The 17,289-nt window shown below is 48.7% G+C and overlaps 1 protein-coding gene and 1 long non-coding RNA gene across 5 annotated transcripts in view; one reads left to right on the top strand and one right to left on the bottom strand.

Annotated features, from left to right (window-relative positions):
- STXBP1 (syntaxin binding protein 1) overlaps positions 1–3,703 on the bottom strand; it is a 73,507-nt gene extending 69,804 nt beyond the window's left edge. For 3 of the 4 annotated variants that reach the window (XM_004757264.2, XM_013058728.2, XM_045082437.1), the window contains exon 1: positions 3,470–3,702. In XM_004757264.2, coding sequence (XP_004757321.1) covers positions 3,470–3,506 — 37 coding nt within the window. In that variant the 5' untranslated portion in view covers positions 3,507–3,702. Of the gene's footprint in view, positions 1–3,469 lie in introns of all 4 variants that reach the window. The other variant, XM_013058727.2, reaches the window with a different exon arrangement.
- Positions 2,375–16,833, top strand: LOC106006261. The gene is made up of 3 exons (XR_006607438.1): positions 2,375–2,752; positions 6,377–7,776; positions 15,231–16,833. It is a non-coding gene; the product is annotated as an uncharacterized LOC106006261 (long non-coding RNA).
- The last annotated feature ends 456 nt before the right edge of the window (positions 16,834–17,289 follow it).

Genomic DNA, 17,289 nt, shown 5'->3' with positions numbered 1-17,289 from the left:
GGAAATTTATCTGAAACTCCTTTCTCCCCCCAAACTCTGGCCCCACAGGACAGAACTAGTCTATCTTGTGCTCAAAATCCTCTAACACTTACTAACCCTTTTCGTGGATCTTTTCATGATGATAATATTTACTGAATTTACTGTATGCTAAGAACAGTGCTAAGTGATACGCTATCTCTTATAACCCTCATAGAACCCCGCAAGGTAGGTGCTATCATTACTCCTATCATAGTTAAGAAACTGAGGCACAAAAAGATTCCCTTATTTGCCAAAGTCACGTGGTCAGTACGTGGTGAATCAGAATTTTATCCCAGGTAGTCTAATTTCAAGAGCCCATTCTCTGAATTGCTATGTATAAAGATTAAGTCACTCATTCAACAACTACTGAGTCCCAAGCACTAATTCACATACTAAGGATAGACAAAAGGATAAGACAAGGTTCTGCTCTCCCCAAAGGAACTTCTGGTCTAGCTGGGCAAGACTAACAACAAAAAGACATACAATACACTGAGTTTATCCAGTGTGGGGGAAGCAGTGGGGGGGGGGGGGACGGGAAAACTTGGGAGTAACACAGAAAGCCCCCCAGGATTGTCTGCATCTATCACAACAGCATGAGTGTCCCACATCTTAGTCTCCCATAGTTCCTAGCAGGTTGTGGACAAACATTGCTGGATGAATAGCTTAAAGGTGGCCTACCTCCTCAAATTCTGTTGTGTCGGTACCTACTGCCACTATAAAAGTCTGCTCAGAAAGATGTGACAAGTAGCCAAAAACTAATTTATCTTCCTTTCCATTGTATGCTTCATTCATTGACATTCAGTAAGTATTTACCGATGGCTGACAGAATCAGACACTGTTCTTAGCAAGGAGTACAGTGGTGAACATACCACATAAAGACCTTATTCTCATTCAAGTGGATGAAACCATCAAAGAAATAACAAAAAAAAGAAAGAAAGAACGACAAAAAACAAACAGAAACAAAAACAACTACAAAAACAAAACAAACCTGAACAAGATCGTTTCAGTTAATTTCAGGAAATACAATCAACAGTGACTATCAGGTGTTGATTTAGGTTGGGAAGACCAGGCTGCATAGAGGGCATTTAAACTGGTGCGTGTTGGTTAAAAAATTCTTTATTTTACTTTTATTTTTAGAGACACAAAGGAATAACTAGAAACCCTGTCCAGAATTAGGAGCCAAAATTAACCTGTGTCACTGACAAGGAATTGCAATAATATTTTTTCCAAAAATTTATATATAACTCAAACATTATCAGAACAGATGCTGTTTACACATTCACCAATTTTATGTAAAACTGATTTGCTTTCCATAAGCAGTGGTCTTGCTTTATTTCAGAAAATAAATTTTAACTGTTTTGCATTTTTTTAACCCCTTATGATGGCTTCTAAAAAGGCAGGGGAGGAGGGCATTAAAGAGCTAACACATCAACAGGGGTGCTGGCAAAAGGATGCAAAAACTTATTTCTATAACACTTAAGGTTTTCATTTTAAAAGCACAATATTCAAATATAACATCTGAAAGAATGTAACATGTAACACAACATTCCATATTTCGAAACCCTTTAAAAAAGACTACTGGAAGGAAATGGTGTATATAGAATAATGAAGTTATTTTTTTACTAATGTTGCAAGGAAATGGACATCAGGTTTTAAAAAATTAATTAACACTGATTTTGGCAAGTCATTTAACTGCTACGAGCCTCCATTTCTTTCCCACAGGTAAAATGACATTAGAGGATCCCTCATGGGTCCTTCCAGCCCTAAACGCCCTGATTCTAAGAAAATAGAAGGTAAATGATTCAGAAACTTTACTGCATGAGGAAGGCAGGTGTTATGGTGGGCACTTTTTAAAACTTGCTTGTTTGGGCTTCATTTTTATGACAATGCTCATCTGATGCAATAATTCAGGAAACGTTGTACAAGTGGGAATATTTCCTATATGTCAACAGAAAACCCGGGAAAGGAAAACAGTTGTGATGCTCAAAAGGAAAGCTACACAGCTAAAAACGTTTGATGAAAGAGCGCTATAATAATAGAATCACCAAAAAGGAAACGGTCATTTCCACCACTTTTATTCTATTTCCTTTCTTATCCTCTCCTGCAGAGAGAAGCCCAGTTTTAATTTTTTCCAAAATCCGAAAGAGGCAGCAAAAGCCAAAGAAATCCTTGCACGTTTTTTTTTTTAAATATAAAAGAAATCGACAAAATATTTAAGAGGCACTAGGTGTCCACACCTATCATCAATCTTCCTTAGCACCGAGGACGCCGTTTCCAAATATTATCACCAGCAGCCCTCACTCCACTGCAGCCGACACTCATCACCATCCATTTTTTTAAAAAAATCCATTTACGCTGAGCCTTTCATCCAAACGCATCAACAACCATTTCCTCCCTGCAGCCGCGGTTTGGACTGCCCGGAACGTCCAGCCAAGCCGGGGCTGAGTCAAGCCAACAGGGAGACTGCAGACTGCGGTGCTGGGCAGGGGCAGGGCCGCTCCTGCCGCTGCACGCCAAAGCTTTCCGCCTCCTCCCGAGTGATTTAAGAGGGTTCGGGACCCAGATAAGACCCCGCCCTTGCAGCCAAGACCCCGGAACGGGAGGAGGAGAGAGGCGGCCTCGGCTCAGCAGAGCCAAGCCTTTGGAAAAACAGGCTGCTCCTCCCCAGCGACCAGCAGCGGCCCGGGCTGGGCGAGCGGCGCGTCGCGGCCGGTGCGCGCCGAGCGGCTCCCAGGTGGGTCTCCGCAGCCGGGGACCGCGGCTCGGGCTCCCGGAGGGGGTGGGGGTGGCGGCGCGGGCCGCGATCTCGCTCATCACGATTCACCAAGCAGAGTGGGAAAAGAGGGAGGGACTGGAGGCAGAAAACGGAACGGAATCAGGGAGCTCGGGGAATAAAGAAGGCAAGGAAGGGGAGAGGGGAAGGGGGAGACGGTGATGGGAATGAAGAATGGGGGTGCACGGGAGGGTGAGGAGTGCAGAAGGGGAGGGTAATGGGCTGCGGGGGATAAAGGCGAGGTGGAAGGGAGGGATGGGGTGCTGGGGTTCGTGAAGGGGGAGGAAGAAGTAATGGCGTGAAGGGGGATGGGGTGAGGGGGAGAGAAATGGAGGTGAGGAGGGAGCGATGGGGTGGTCAGGAGGGAAGAGCGGGATGGGGATGCAGGGGAGAGATGGGTGAAGGAGGAGGGGGTGAAGAGGGACGGGGTGGGATGCAGGGGGAGGAATGCGGGACGGGGAGAGCGGGGGAAGCAGGGAAGCGGGCGCCGGCCGCAGGAGGCCGGGAGGGACTTCCCTGCGAAGAGGGCGGCGCCGGAATAACGGGACCCTCCCAGCCCCGAGCCCCCGGCCGGGCGGGGCGAGCAGCCCGCGCCGAGGCCGGGGCGCCGCGGGCAGGTACGGCGTCCCTCTCCTGCCGGGCAGCCCGCGCCCGCGGGAGGACCCCGACTCCACTTACTCTCTCCGACCACGGCTTTGAGGCCAATGGGAGCCATCGCGGTGCGCGAGTCTCCGGGCTCCCGGTCTCCTCAGGCGACGCCGGCGGACACGACTACCTCCCCGGGTCGGCGCGCTCTGCCGGCCGCAGACCTCCGCTCCGCAGCCGCGCTCGGGCTCGACTGACGCGCGGACTCGCCGCGGAGGCGCGGCGCGAGCCAGAGCGAGGCTGCCGACCTGCCGGCGCGCGCGCGCGGGCGGGGCCGGCCAGGGGCGGGGCCTTGTGCCAGCCGTCAGCGTCACCCGCCCGCCTCTGCCAATCGCACTGCGGCCCGGGAGCTCGGCCCCGCCCTCCGAGATGCGGCTGGACGCGAGGCGGTCCCTGGCTGGCGCGAAAGCCGCGCCCTCCCCCTCACCTCACGCGCCGCGCGCACCCTGCCAGTCGCGCGCTCCGGGGGCGCAGGGTCCTAAAGTCCCCTCCGCCCGCCTCTGCACCTGGCCACAAGCTAGTGACAAGCTCCCTCTTCCTGAAACCACGTTATGTCCTGTCTTTCCCGTTTCTGGGAATCCTCCATTTTTCGCCTGCCCGCACAAGGAACTCAGAGACTCCTCACCACAAAACAACTGGAGGTTTATCGACATCATCTCTGCCTGGGTACCTGGATCCACATACACACCGTTCACTGAGCTCTTACGGGCCAGGCTCCACGCTAAGCGCTTTACTGCATCATCTCATTAAATCCTCACAGTAATTAAGAATTGTTTTTAATCTCCATTTTCAGATGCAAAAAAAAATACCCGAGGCTCAGAGAATTGAGCACTAGAGTTCCTCTTCTGAGAGGAACAGTCTGCTGTGTAACATTCATTAGCAAATATTGAGTGGTCTCCCACTACTGTATGCAAGCTACTATTCTGGGCATTGGAGCTACAACCCTGTACTAGGCAGACTCGATTGGAGAATCTGGGCACTCAAAAGGCTAGAAATTTCCAAGACCCAACTCTGATAGGAATATGCTGTAGGACAACTCAGATCTCAGCATCTCCTTACAGGAGTTCACATTACCAAAGTGGTCCCGAGTCAGTTTTTGATGGACTTTTTATTTTTTTAACATTTTATTTATTTATTAGACAGAAGGAGAGAAAGAAAGAACACAAGCAGAGGGTGTGACAGGCAGAGGGAGAGGGAGGCAGGATCCCATGCCCTGGGATCATGACCTGAGCTGAAGGCAGCTGCTTAACCCACTGAGCCACCCAGGGGTTACCCCTTTGATGGACTTTCTTTATTGATGGGAGAGGTTCCTTTTGAAATATGGCACAGAACTCACCTCTGGCTTCAAAGAAAAGCAAATAAGTGGAGACCATTAAAAAATCAGAAAAGACAGGAGAGCTAGAAGTCATAAAATCAGTGAATACGCATTAAATTTTTAGAATAACTCTGTGAGCTAAGTCCTCTTTTCTTAATATTATTAAGAAATGTAATAATATTTACAGATTTTTTTTTAAATTGAGGGGGACACCGGGGACACCTGCATGGCTCCGTGGGTTAAGCCTCTGCCTTTGGCTCAGGTCATGATCTCAGGGCCCTGGGATCAAGCCCCTCATCCGTCTCTCCGCTCAGCGGGGAGCCTGCTTCCGCCCCACCCCACCCCATCTGCCTACTTGTGATCTCTCTCTCTCTCTGTCAAATAAATAAATAAAATATTTTTAAAAATTGAGATTCAGAGAGGCTAAGAGCTTTGTCAGTAAGTGACAAAGGAAAGATCCAGTTCCAGAATCTGAATTCTGAATCATTATTTTACACCAAACAGTTAAAGCAGCTGAGGCCCGTAGGAGGGCTTTCCAAAGGTCACACACAGTAAGGAATGGCAGAACCAGCATGAGAGTTCACATGTGCCAGTTCAGCTACCAGCCCCAGGGCAGGAAGATTTGACCATCTTCTTGTCCCCACCCCAATCCACACCAACAGAACTTTCACGTGGGGGCGCCTGGGTGGCTCAGTGGGTTAAGCCACTGCCTTCGGCTCAGGTCATGATCTCAGGGTCCTGGGATCGAGTCCCGCATCGGGCTCTCTGCTCAGCGGGGAGCCTGCTTCTCCCTCTCTGTCTGCCTCTCTGCCTGCTTGTGATCTCTCTGTCAAATAAATAAAATCTTAAAAAAAAAAAAAAAAAGAACTTTCACGTGGCTTCACATGTCTATCATTTCATGTCTGGGTTCTGCCTTTTACCCAAGGAAGGTATTGATCCTCTTAGGGTGCATTTGGGGAAGGAGGAGATAATTTGTAAATGTGAGGGAACTTGTCATGCTGCATGCTCCACCCCTTAGCCAGCAAAGACTGTCCTCAAGGAGCCAGTATTCTGGCTGAGAAGGCAGCAAGAATCAAGGAGTCAGACAGCATTGAGTGACTGTGCTAATAAGTGCTGAAGCAGGACAGGGGCTGTGAGAGTAACAGAGCACTTGACCCAGTGGACCTGGGGAAGTACAGTCAGGGCAGGCTTCCTGAGATGAGTAAAAGGTAGCAAGAGAGGCCTGGGAGAGTGTCATATATACAAATAGGAAAAGGCAGATATACAGAAAATGCCAAGACCAAGTGCCAGGAATTTGGCTTTGCCAGGAACAGAGAGGGCCAGTGTGGCTGGAGGGGAGTCTGAGGGGCAGGATAGAGAGGGAAGACCCCAGGGGTAGGCCTCACTGCAAGGCTCTAGGACATTTTGGTAACCTGGAATCTGTGTGGGGACTTCCTCAAAGGTCACAGGCTAATAAAATATAGCAGCTTGTTATTTTCTGCAGAGGGGAGGACAAAAAAAGAAATCTTTTCCTGTGGATGTGTACCTGAGATGTTCACTACGGAGGGCAAAAATCAGAACGGGTGTTATTCTAAATAAAATGGTTGAAAAAGCAAGTGGGGTGACAGACTGTGAACTCACCCCAGAACCCCTGACTCTGGAGTGGCGGATTGGAATCCTCCTGGATGTGGAATCCAAGACTGGCTTGAGACCTCCTGACATCTCTGAGCTTTGGCTTCCACATCTGTGGAACAAGGACAATAGAACTTCCTGGCCTCAGAGGAGACTGCGAGATGACCTACAAGGTCAGGTAAAAGCCTCCCCGCCCCGTCATCACGCCTATCACCCTTTACTTTGTATTCTTTATTTGCATACACGTTTGATACACCCCAGCCACCAGGCAAGGGGCCCTCATGAATTTTCATTGAATTCTCACTACAGCCCCAAGAGGTCAATGCTATTATTATTTAATTTTCCTGGTGCGCAGGGAGGTCAAGTCACTTGCCCAAGGTCACATGGCTCTAAGCCCAGACCGGGGACTCGCGCTCTGACTTTCTGATGCCCAGGGGAGCACATCCACGCCCAGGCGCAGCCCCAGTGCCCTGACCCTCTCTTCAGAGAGGTCTGGCTGTGTGGACTGCTAGCTGGGAGCATATCAACAACCAGAACCTGTACGTCCTGGGAATCCTTATAGGCGAGCCCCCTGTCCCGCGCCCAGCCCAGCCAGAGCGCCGGGCGGGGCTGCGGCCGCAGGATGCGCTGGGCTGGTCCGCGGCCGGGCAGGTGCGCTTGCAGCTGCGCATGCGCGGCCTGCAGCCTCTGCAGAGCCCTGGTGCGGACCAGCTGCTGGGGGTAAGAAGAGTTCTGCGATTTACGCACCGGTCATGTGACGGCGGGGAGCTCGGTTGTAGCTGGGCGGGTGCACCTCCTGGAAACAGGCAGGTGGAGGCGGGTGGGGGATGGATGCAGAGCGAAGCAGGGAGAAACTGGAGGTCTGAGCTTAAGGGCGGTGAGCAGCGTAGAGGGACCAAGAGAGGGGAGAGAGGGACAGACGAGCCAGAGTCGGCAGTGGGGCTGACCAAGTTGAGACAGAAGCAACCGGTATAGTAGTTGTTGCCACCAAACCTGACACAGTGGACCCACTGGCTTGGGTCCCCTGCACACCTTCTCCCACAGTCTCGGGCTTGCACCTAACTCCTGCGCTTTAAAGCCGCATCTTCAACTGCATGTTTCCATGTTCACCTCCACCTCTTCCCATGGCCACTGGACCTTTAGATTCCGCTACATTCTTTTAGAAGCAGTTTCTAAAGATTTCAACAAGATAGTATTTATAAGATTATTTACCTAGTACTGGGTACCTAGTAAGGATTAGCTATTAACACCATTAAAAATAACATGATGCTGTGTTCTGCCTTTATTGCTGCTGTTGGTTCTTGGCAGAGAATGACAAAGTAATTGTCTCCATCACAGCCACCCACAGTCCCCAAACCTACAAAGAGCTGCTGGTCCTGGAGTCCTTGAGTTTGGAACATCCTTGCCCCCAAAAGTGAGTTAACAGATTTTTGTATTTGAGGTCAGAATCTGATATTCAGAAGGCTTTGTTTTCAAAGTCTAGGCCAGGGTCTCAAGTTCAAAGGACTGTAGAGGCCATGGGGTGGTGAGTAACAACCACAGATGTGGCCAACAGCAGACTACATGTCTTGCCCAGAGGGGCAGTCCTTACTCAGTTCCAATCATGGAAACTGTTTTCCATGCAGCAGCCGAGGATCTCGATGGTAAGAATTGTGACCTCTCCCAATGGTTAAGTATTGCTATGGACTAAAAATAATTTTTTAAAATATTTTATTTATTTATTTGACAGACAGAGATCACAAGTGGGCAGAGAGGCAGGCAGAGAGAGAGGAGGAAGCAGGCTCTCCGCGGAGCAGAGAGCCCGATGCAGGGCTCAATCCCAGGACCCTGGGATCATGACCCGAGCGGAAAGCAGAGGCTTTAACCCACTGAGCCACCCAGGCGCCCAAAAATATTTTTTTAGTAACCCCACCATTGGTCAAACAAAACACATCTGAGGGCTGCATCCAGCCTTCGAGGCACCTGGATGCAGAACTCTGGGGGACCAAAGGGAAAATTTGGATTCTCCCATTCAGCAGGTTTCCAGAGAGGCCCTGACTTTTACCCCACTCCCACAGAGCCCCATTGTGGGCAGGGCTCTGGACAGGCATAATGGGAGTGTGAATGCCTGGCATCAACCACCAAAACATTTCCTACTCAGCCTTGAGAACCAGGACAGAGTCCCTTTGCTCAGACTGGCTCTGGGACAGAGAGTAGGGCGAGCCACTTTCAAATGGACTAGTGAACACCGTAGTGGAAGCCTCTGCAGACAGCTGATGTGGGCAGTTCCGATTTGCCTGGACTGTGAAAATCCCAGGAATAAGGAAAGAGCTATCCCCAAGTGCCAGATACTAGAAGTCCCTGTGACCTTAGCCAGTGTGGGCTTAAAACTGGTTTTGTTTTGTTTGTTTTTCAAGATTTTTATTATTTGACAGAGACAGAGTGAGAGTGAGCACAAGCAGGGGGAGAAGCAGGCAGAGGGAGAGGAAGGAGTGGACTCCCTACAAGGCAAGGAGCCTGAGGAGGGGTTCGATCCCAGGACCCCAGGATCACAACCCAAGCTGAAAGCAGACACTCAACCGACCAAGCTGTCCAGGTGTCCCCTTAGAGCAGGTTTTATTTGATTTAGAAAAATAAAGAAATATGGTGTTTTTTACACTGTAGATACCAGAGAACAATTTGTGTCTTTTATACTTTACATTAAATTGTTATAAGAACCCAGAGGAAGCAATTTTCATTCCAACTGGGTAAATAGTTTTGTTTAGACGTGTTTTGCTTCTGGCCAGTTTGGCTAGAAAGATTCATGGAAGAAGTAGCTGTTGAGCTGAGCCCAGAAGCTGAGAAGAGAGAGATCAAATCAGTCAAAAAAAGAGCATAGAGGTGTCTGGGTGGCTCAGTCGGTTAAGCATCTGCCTCCAGTGTAGGCATGATCTTGAGGTGGGGAGCTGGGATGGAGTTCTGCAACTGCTTCTGTGCTCAGTGGGGAGCCTGCTTTTTCCTCACCCTCTGCCATTCCCCACCTCCACCACTCCCAACCCCCACCCCCGAGCTTGTGCTCTCTGGCTCTCTCTGTCAAATAAATAAATAAAATCTTTTTTTTTTTTAAGATTCCATTCATTTATTTGACAGACAGAGATCACAAGTACGCATAGAGGCAGGCAGAGAGATAGAGGGAAGCAGGCTCCCCGCTGAGCAGAGAGCTTGATGCAGGGCTCAATCCCAGGACCCTGGGATCATGACCTGAGCTGAAGGCAGAGGCTTTAACCCACTGAGCCACCCAGGCGCCCCAATAAACAAAATCTTAAAAAAAAAAAAAAAGAAAGCATAGACCCATGGTTCCTAAACTGTATGCTAAGGTACCCTGAGGTGCCACAGCGAATTAACAAGAGCATAGTAAAATATTTTAAATTTTGAAAAGGAACAATGATATCATCTGTTGGACACTGAAAACTGGTAGCTGGGATTAGTTCACAATTTCAAACGTCAGACGTTCCTACATTCCTTTCTGTGACATTATATCTTTCTAAAGCTAAGTTTTCATCAATTGATATGACAAGAAGCAAATAAATCATGCAAATCAATGTGGAACAGGAAATGAGAGAGTCAATGCCTGGTGTGATTCCAAGGTCTGAGAAGATGCATATATACCATTAGTAAGCAATGGTGGTTACTTAAGAATTATTATTTTTTTTTTAAGATTTTATTTATTTATCGGGGGGGGGGGGAGCAAGCACAGGCAGACAGAATGGCAGGCAGAGGCAGAGGGAGAAGCAGGCTCCCTGCTGAGCAAGGAGCCTGATGTGGGACTCGATCCCAGGACACTGGGATCATGACCTGAGCCGAAGGCAACTGCTTAACCAACTGAGCCACCCAGGCGTCCCAAGAATTATTTTAAAATATCAGGGTGCCTGGGTAGCTCAGTCAGTTGTTGGGCATTTGCCTTTGGCTCAGATCATGATCCTAGGGTCCTGGGATAGAGCCCCGCATCTGGCTCCCCACTCAGTGGGAAGCCTGCTTCTCTCTCTCCCACTCCCACTCCCCCTGCCTGTGTTCTTGCTCTTGCTGTGTCTTTCTCTGTTTAAATATATATAAATCTTAAAAAAAAAAATTAAAGAATTATTTTAAAATATCTTTTCTTTCAACTTATAGGTATTATTTTTCTTTCCTTTTTTTTTTTTAAGATTTTATTTATTTGACAGAGAGAGAGATCACAAATAGGCAGGGGGGGGGGACAGGCTCCCCGCTGAGCAGAGAGCCCCATGAGGGGCTCCATCCAGGACCCTGATATCATGACCCAAGCCAAAGGCAGAGGCTTAACCCACTGAGCCACCCAGGCACCCCTCCTTTTTTTTTTTTTTTAAAGATTCATTTATTTATTTAAGTCATCGCTACACCCAGTGTGGGGCTCAAACTCATGACCCTGAGATCAAGAGCTGCACACTCTCCTGATTGAGCCAGCCAGGCTCCCCTTATTTTTTCAAATGGCTATTAAGTTGTACGGACAGGTTGTTTGGTCCTAACTACTTACTAAACAAAGCCGATAGGTATTTCTTTTGGTCTGAGACGCTAGAGAAAAAAATGACAGACACAGCGGCTGCCATGCTTGGCACCTCTGGCATAAGCCAAGTGTGGTGGTGGTCACCAATGCAGCAATATTTACTGAGCACCTACTACGCACCAGGCAGCATCCCAGACACTGGAGAGGCAGCAGTGAATAGGAAAAAGTATTTCTCATTGGTTATGAAGCTGATATCCTAGAGGGAAAAACATAAGTTAAAAAATTACATAGTGCGTAAGTGCTGTGACAAAAATGGTAGGGTCATCAGGAGTAGGCCTGGGGAAAGGCAGGAGATAGTTTTGCACTTTATTTATTTTATTTTCTTATTATTTTCTAAGTGGGCTCCATGCCCAGAGTGGGTCCCAAAACAGGGTCAAACTCACAACTGGGAGTGAGATCAAGGCCTGAGCCAGCGGACACTTAACTAACTTAGCCTCCCAGGCGCGCCTCGTTTTGCATTTTAAAGGGGAGGGACAAGCAGGCTGGGCTTCATTGAGAAGCCCTTGGAGATAAGCTCAAAAGTCAGAAGTCAGGGATGACTGGGTGGCTCAGTTGGTTAAGCCTCTGCTTTTGGCTCAGGTCATTTAATCTCTAAAATTAAAAAAAAAAAAAAAAAAAAAAAGCCAGAAGCCAGATCCGGTGTCCTTGTCAGCACATATAGGCTATAGATGACACCAGCAATAGTGACTGCGATGACCCAGGTGCTTAGGGTTGGTTGTGTGAAGGACATGGGGAAACACTCAATTTAAGGCTGAGCAGAAGGAGGGGACACCAGAAGAAGGCAGGAAGGAAATGGCCAGAAAAGTACAGGGGAGCCAGGGGATGCACGAAGATGGACTAGCAGGACAGCTAGGTGAACCGCAGATCAGGATCAAAGCACTTTTTTGAATAGGGGGGAAAACACAAGTAGGCAGAGAGGCAGGCAGAGAGAGAGAGGAGGAAGCAGGCTCCCTGCTGAGCAGAGAGCCCGATGCGGGACTCGATCCCAGGACCCTGAGATCATGACCTGAGCCGAAGGCAGCGGCTTAACCCACTGAGCCACCCAGGCGCCCAGGGAAACTCTTTTTTAAAAACAAAACCTAAAAAAAAAAAAATTAAAAAGTAAAAGAAATAAAAATAAAAACATTTTAAAACCACATCAAATCAATAAAGCCAATTCCCATGTGCCCCTAAAAAAGATCAGTTAGTTTTGCTTCAGAATTGTGTTTGTTGATAGAAAAATAGATCTGGTTATATAGCATGGAATCCTTCTCCACCTGAAACCCGGCTAAAGTAATAGCAGGGGAATCGTAAAAAGTTTAAATCTATAAGGACACAAAGAACAGGGGCATCTGAATGGCTCAATCAGTAGAACATGGGACTCTTGATCTCAAGGACATGAGTTTGAACCCTACGTTGGGCATGGAGCCTACTTTTAAAAAATTGCAAAAAAAATAAATGAATAAAAGGACACAACAGAGAAAAGAGGGAATGGGAGATGAGAGATAATGACAGAACTCTGGAAGATGAACAGCATGTGGCTGAGGGTTAATGATTGCATAGAGAAGAGGAGGTGGAAACATGATTCTTCACAAAAAGAGACCAGACACAGCCACAGAACCTTGGAGGAAGCGCAGGAGTCATTGGGATCAGGTACTTCGGAAGGTGGGAGGGAAGGGTAGGGCAGAATAAACAAAGGAAAAGGAGCAATTCTGCTGCCAGGTCCCTGCCCTCCGTCTGCAGAGCCCGGTGACTGCCCCTCCCCCAGCAGAATAGCTATGAGAAGGAGCAGGAGAAGGAGGAAGACCTCAAGGTCAACAGAAGCATGTGTGGGACATGCTATGTGTCAATCACTATTCTAAGCTCTTTACATGTACTGATCCATTTAACCGTAATGGCCACCTATGAGTTCTTTACTATCATTCTCCCCGTGTTATAGATGAGGAAGCCCAAGTGCTTACAGCCAACAAGAGAAAGGGCCAGGATCCGCACCGTGCCATGTGCGAGGCGAGGGTGGATATGGGAACGCAGTGCTCTGTGGTTTTCAAGCATGGAAGTGACATTTATTTATTTATTTATCCATTTAACATTTAATACATATTCATCAGGTGTCTGCGGTGGGCTGGGCCCTCTGCCAGGGGCTGAGCACTCCAGGGTGAGTTTGTAGACAAACACCTCAGGGGTGAGGCAGGCCAGGAACAGGGAGCCAGCAAGGCCTGATGAGGGGCACCCAGTCCAGCCAGGGATCTGGAAGGAATTTTGGGAAAGGCAAAGTTGACATTGAGGCTCAGGAGTTTGCGTGGGAAAAGGGGGTGAGAGTGTTGGGGCGTGTCCTAAACAGAGCCAGCAGCATGGATGAAGAGGGCCCAGTAACCCACCTTTGGCCATGTTGGCACAGCCCATTTAGCAGCCCAGAGGAGGCTGGAGCAGAGGGGAAGGCACCAAGGGAGGCTAGGGTCATAGTTCAGGTCAGAACTGTGGAGTCTCTGGGATTCTTCTGGGGTGGGCACGGGAGGGAATGGACATAGTTGAGGTGAATCAAAATAGCACCTTCCCCTTCCTGGGTGCTCTTGTTTACCAAAGGCTTCAAGCACAATATCTCATCTAATCCCCCTCGAGAGATAGCCACGTAGGTATGATGATTTACATGCTTTACAGATGCAGAGCCTGGGACTCAGCACATCCTGGGGCGCCCAGCCAATTCTTGGCTGAAGCAGGCACATCTGAGCCCGAAGCCCGAACTCTTAATCACACAGTTCTCTTGCGCCTCCAGATTTTGGAGCTTCTTTGAGCTCCAAAAGGAGAAGGAGAACTGATTCCATGTATGTAAAGCTTCAAGAACCATCCACTCCATGATGATAGAGCTCAGGATAATGACTATTGTATGGGGATGGAGGGCAAGGACATTGACTGGGAAGAGAACCGAGAGGGCCCCTGGAGCTTTGGGAATGTTCTGGGTCTTATGTCTTGATCTGGGTGGTGGTCACAAGGGTGCATATTTGTGTAAGATTTCACCAGGCTGTTCGCTTAATTGTGTGTTTTCTTGGATATATGTTATACTTCAGTTTTTATTTTTTTAAAGGATTTTTAAAGATTTATTTATTTGACAGAGAGAGAGATCACAGGTAGGCAGAGAGAGAGGAGGAAGCAGACTCCCCACTGAGCAGAGAGCCCGATGTGGGGCTCCATCCCAGGACCTTGAGATCATGACCTGAGCTGAAGGCAGAGGCTTAACCCACTGAGCCACCCCAGGTACCCCTATTTTTTTTTAAGATTTTTAGAAAAGTTTTATTTATTTATTTGAGAGCACGTACAAGCTAGGGGGAGGGAGAGGGACAAGCAGACTCCACACTGAGCATGGAGCCCAATGCAGGGTTCAAACCCGCGACCCTGAGATCATGACCTGAGCAGAAATCAAAGAGTCGGACACCCAACTAACTGAGCCACCCAGGCACCCCACTTCAATTTATAAAGATTTTTTTTTTTTAAGTAATCTCCACTCAGTGTGGGACTTGAACTCATGACCCGAGATCAAGAGTCACACGCTCTTCCAACTGGAAGGCACCCCATGTTCTACTTCAATTTTTTTTAAAAACAGGGCTTCCTGGAGCAAGTGCCATTTGAAGTGAAGTGGAATCATTTTGGTTGATTATTATAATTCAATATAAACCAATAAAAACCAGTAAACAAATATAATCCAATGTAAACCAATTGCTTATGGCATTTCAGGCCTACTATTTACCGAGTGCTTGTGATATGTCAGGTGCTGTGCTAACTGCTCTGCAGGTTATTATTTTGTTTAATCCTTACAGTGCTCCTGAGGAGAGAAATATTATCTTGCCCATTTTACAGATGAGAAAATGGAGATTTTAAGAATGAAGTGACTTGGGGCGCCTGGTTGGCTCAGTCAGTTGAGCAGCTTCCTTTGGTTCACGATCCCAGGGTCTTGGGATCGAGCCCCGCATGGGGCTCCCTGCTCCACGGGGAGCCTGCTCCTCCCTCTCCTTCTGCCATTCCCCCTACTTGTACTCTCTCTCCCTCTGTCAAATAAATAAATAAAATCTTAAAAAAAAAAAAAAAAAAAAAAGAATGAAGTGACTTGTGTGGGTCACACAGGAAGTGACTTAGCTGGAATGGCAGCCCAGGTTTGTCTGACCTCCCCAAGTCCATGCTCTTGGCAACACCTGCTCCCACCTCCCCCGTGGGAAGGGGTGGGCCTTAGGTTACACAGGACGAAGCAGGAGAAACCAGAGAAGGTTCTGAGCACACTGGAGGTTCTGTGAAGCTGGGCCCCTTTCAAGGCTCCATTCCTCGTTTCGTTTTTGTAATTGTGTTTTGTCTTTCTTAAACAGAGCCCACCCCCACCCCCCATATTGTCGAAGCTTCGGGAGTCTACCTGCAGATGGTAGAAGAGGTAGCGGGAGGATGGCTGCTCTACCCGGAAAAGCTCGAGTGTTACCTAGCAATACCTTAACCCCAGCTCCAGCTCACAACAGGGCACCCTGGGGCTCTCATCACATGCCAACCCCCCCTCAACACCAGTGCCTTGGAAAGCAGACCCTGAAAATCTCTCATAGCCTAAAAAAAGCAGGGATGCCCGCCCCCCCCAACTCAGATTAAACACAGGCTGTCTTTCCGGGCCCTCCAGCTTCTTGCCTCCTCTCCACGCCCCTCCTCCCTCCCTCTCCCCTCTTTGTCTGCTGTCTTTCCACCTCCGCTTCTCCCCACTCACCCCTCTCCCTGACAGCAGCCGCCTTGCCACCTTACCCCACAGAGAGTCAGGGCCCAGAGCCCTCCCCACTCTGCTTCAGACCCAGCACTTCTCTCGACTCTGCCTTGTGGAATGGCCCAGGCCCTGAACTTTTTCCCTCTGGGTATCCGATTCCTTCCCTCCCATTGATGCATAACCTGGGCTCTGGGCTCCTTGTCAAGAGTCACACTGGGTGCCTCCTGCTGTCTTGTGAGTCAGGAATCAGGTAGCCAAGGGGGTCCCTCTGGGGGACCTGGCTCCCCTCCTTACCAGCTAGACACCCGGGAGGGGTTTTGGGGACCTGTCACTGGGCAAGCAGGTGAGGCAGGTTTTGGGGTCCTGGGTCTGATTGTCCACAAGCTCAGGGCTTACTGCCCAGACCTTTGGGGCATCCCCATGTGGGGTTCCTGGTAGGGTCTTCTTGACCCCCTACTCCCTCCCTCTCTTCCTTCCAGGCAGCGACCCTTCCCCTAGCTGTTGATAAGCCCCGCAAACACATCACAGTCACACCCTGTATGCAGGAGGAGCTGTTTGAGCAGATGTTTAATATACAAAACAACAATAGTCATTATTTTGTTGAATGGATTGCCAACAACCGAAGCCATCTGTTTTCTTCAACAACCTACCCTAACGCCTAAAAATGCCTGCCGCCTCCCATGCCAAAAACACGACCACCCAAGAGCTGTCTGAGCATATCTATAAGTAGTTCTCTGCCCGGATCCACTGCAAGGCTACAAATAGTCCCTGACACCCCCAACCTTCCCTCTGATGGGGCCTCATGAAGGAAGAGACAGAGCTTTACATTCTGCACTATGGGTTATGGCTTGCTTTCTCCCCCGCCCCCACCCTTGGTGTTTTCTTTGCTTAAACAAACAAACAGACAAACCTATTTTACTCTGAAGATGAATCTCTTGCCATCTACAGATCTACTATCAGACCCATATCTAGCTTCCCACCCCCCTACTGCTGACCCAACTTCTGAAGCTCATGCTGAAAGAGCGCCCATCTCCACATCCTCTGCTACCCCTGTGCCCATCACCATTCCTGAATCCTGCATTTTCCCCTCTGACTGCAGCAGAGAAATCCTGGAAAGATGTCATTGGACTATGTGTATTTTTTTTTCCCTTCACTTTTTATTACACAAGTAAGACAATACACCTCTATTATTAAAAATATCTCAAAAAGGGGGGCACCTGGGTGGCTCAGTGGGTTAAAGCCTCTGCCTTCGGCTCAGGTCATGACCCCAGGGTCCTGGGATCAAGCCCCACATCGGGCTCTCTGCTTAGCAGGGAGCCTGCTTCCTCCTCTCTCTCTGCCTGCTTCTCTGCCTGCTTGTGATCTCCATCTGTCAAATAAATAAATAAAATCTTTAAAAAAAAAATCTCAAAAAGGAAATAAAAAGAATTCTTTATGCTAAACCCCGTGGGACACAGTTAAAGTTGTACTCAGATGCACATTAGCAGTCTGAAAAGCTTTTATTGGGACACCTGAGTGGCTCAGTTGTTAAGCATCTGCCTTTCCGCTCAGGTCATGATCCCAGGGTCCTGGGATCGAATCCCTGAATCAGGCTCTCTCCCTCTCCCACCCTGCTTGTGTTCCCTCTCTCACTGTGTCTCTCTCTGTCAAATAAATAAATAAAATCTTAAATGCTCTTACTTATA

Source organism: Mustela putorius, unplaced genomic scaffold (genome assembly GCF_011764305.1).
Source record: "Mustela putorius furo isolate JIRA1106 unplaced genomic scaffold, ASM1176430v1.1 tig00000596_pilon_pilon_pilon, whole genome shotgun sequence".
In the NCBI taxonomy this organism is placed as follows: Eukaryota; Metazoa; Chordata; class Mammalia; order Carnivora; family Mustelidae; genus Mustela; species Mustela putorius.
This window is presented reverse-complemented; position numbering and strand designations above follow the sequence as displayed.